The 1365-nt window shown below is 37.9% G+C and overlaps 1 protein-coding gene across 1 annotated transcript; it reads right to left on the bottom strand.

Moving 5' to 3' along the window:
- Positions 1–269: 269 nt before the first annotated feature.
- On the bottom strand, positions 270–1127 carry LOC145029644 (thaumatin-like protein 1b; the record flags this gene model as incomplete). Its single annotated transcript, XM_078978137.1, has 2 exons — positions 270–934; positions 1055–1127. Coding segments are annotated over 2 exons (738 nt in total), but the record flags the coding sequence as incomplete, so codon positions are not given.
- Between the last annotated feature and the right edge of the window lie 238 nt (positions 1128–1365).

Genomic DNA, 1365 nt, shown 5'->3' with positions numbered 1-1365 from the left:
CCACTAATTTACTTGGGTCTAGCTTCGAACCGGTTCAAATCAGTTTTTAAAACATTTGTTATTATACCCTTAATATAAGAGTTTGCTGATTTTCGTGAGTATATTTGAGACATGAGTTCCAATTACAAATGATATATATATTTTCTTTTAGAGAGAAGGGAGCATGAATAGAACATTACTGATTTCAACCACATGATGATTTCTTTTAAATATATTTAATTAGAATTAGATAAAAGCATAGTTTACACATATTTTATACGAATAATACATCAAGGGCAGAATGTAATGAGATAATCAGGCCCTGTATGACATGTAAAAGTGCTTGTCTTATCGTCATAAGCATAACTATAAGCCTTTGGGCAAAGATTTTTGAAAAACTGGGAATAATTAGTTGGCGGACATGTCTCTGGTGTATTGTGATCGCCGCTGCAACAGTATTCAGGCTTGTTGAACGCCACACATGCACTCTTGCACCCGACTGTGCCACCAGATCCATCCTTCACAGCCAGCTCTGATGGACATTTAGCGTTAATATCAACAGGACAATCAGTGGTTGGACAACCCCCGCCTTGTGGAACCACAGACACCGGTAGATTAAAGCCATCAACAAGGCTAACATCGTAAAAATCTGTAGAACTCGCATCTGATAAGGTGAACTCAACTAGGGTTGCAGGTGGGATTGCACCGGCACCGTTGCATTCTACTTGACCAGAACCACAGTCTCCGCTGCTGCAACTGTAACTACCGCCGTCATTTGAACAGCCGGACCTGGCCCATACTCGTCCAGACCATGGTGCCGGCATGTTGATAGAGTTTGAGGCCTGCGGTTGCAGTTCAAATCCTGTTGATACTGATGCTCCACTGCCGGTCAAAGTTGCCGGTGCAATGGTGTATGGGCAATTGTTTTTTATTGTGAACACCGTTGAATGAACACCTACAAAATCATTGAATTGATAAGCATAATGTGCATGAGATGAAATCTTTAGCGATGAACACAGATTAAAGCTATGTCTATCTATATATACATATATGCATGAAAAAAGTGAATTTATACCATGGATGAAACTGATGGCTAGGGTAAGTAAGAAAAGAAGTTGAATCTCCATATTCACGAAGTTTGTTGAAGTGATATGGAAATGGTGGAAGGGGATTTGGGTTTTATAGTAGGAAGTTGTTGATATTAATTACAAATGGACACACTAACCGATAACAAGATTTAATTCCATAGAATAAATTACTCCGTGACAATTTTAATTGACATTAACGACTTCAAATTCATTACTAGTATTATGTAGTATTTGAAAAAATCTAATTTGGATTAGCCACAAACAAGGTCATAGATTAAATCTCTCACATATATATTAA

Source organism: Lactuca saligna, chromosome 2 (assembly GCF_052625555.1).
Source record: "Lactuca saligna cultivar CGN05327 chromosome 2, ASM5262555v1, whole genome shotgun sequence".
NCBI lineage: Eukaryota > Viridiplantae > Streptophyta > Magnoliopsida > Asterales > Asteraceae > Lactuca > Lactuca saligna.
Note: the sequence above shows the minus strand (reverse complement) of the source record. Positions and strands in the feature narration are given on the sequence as shown.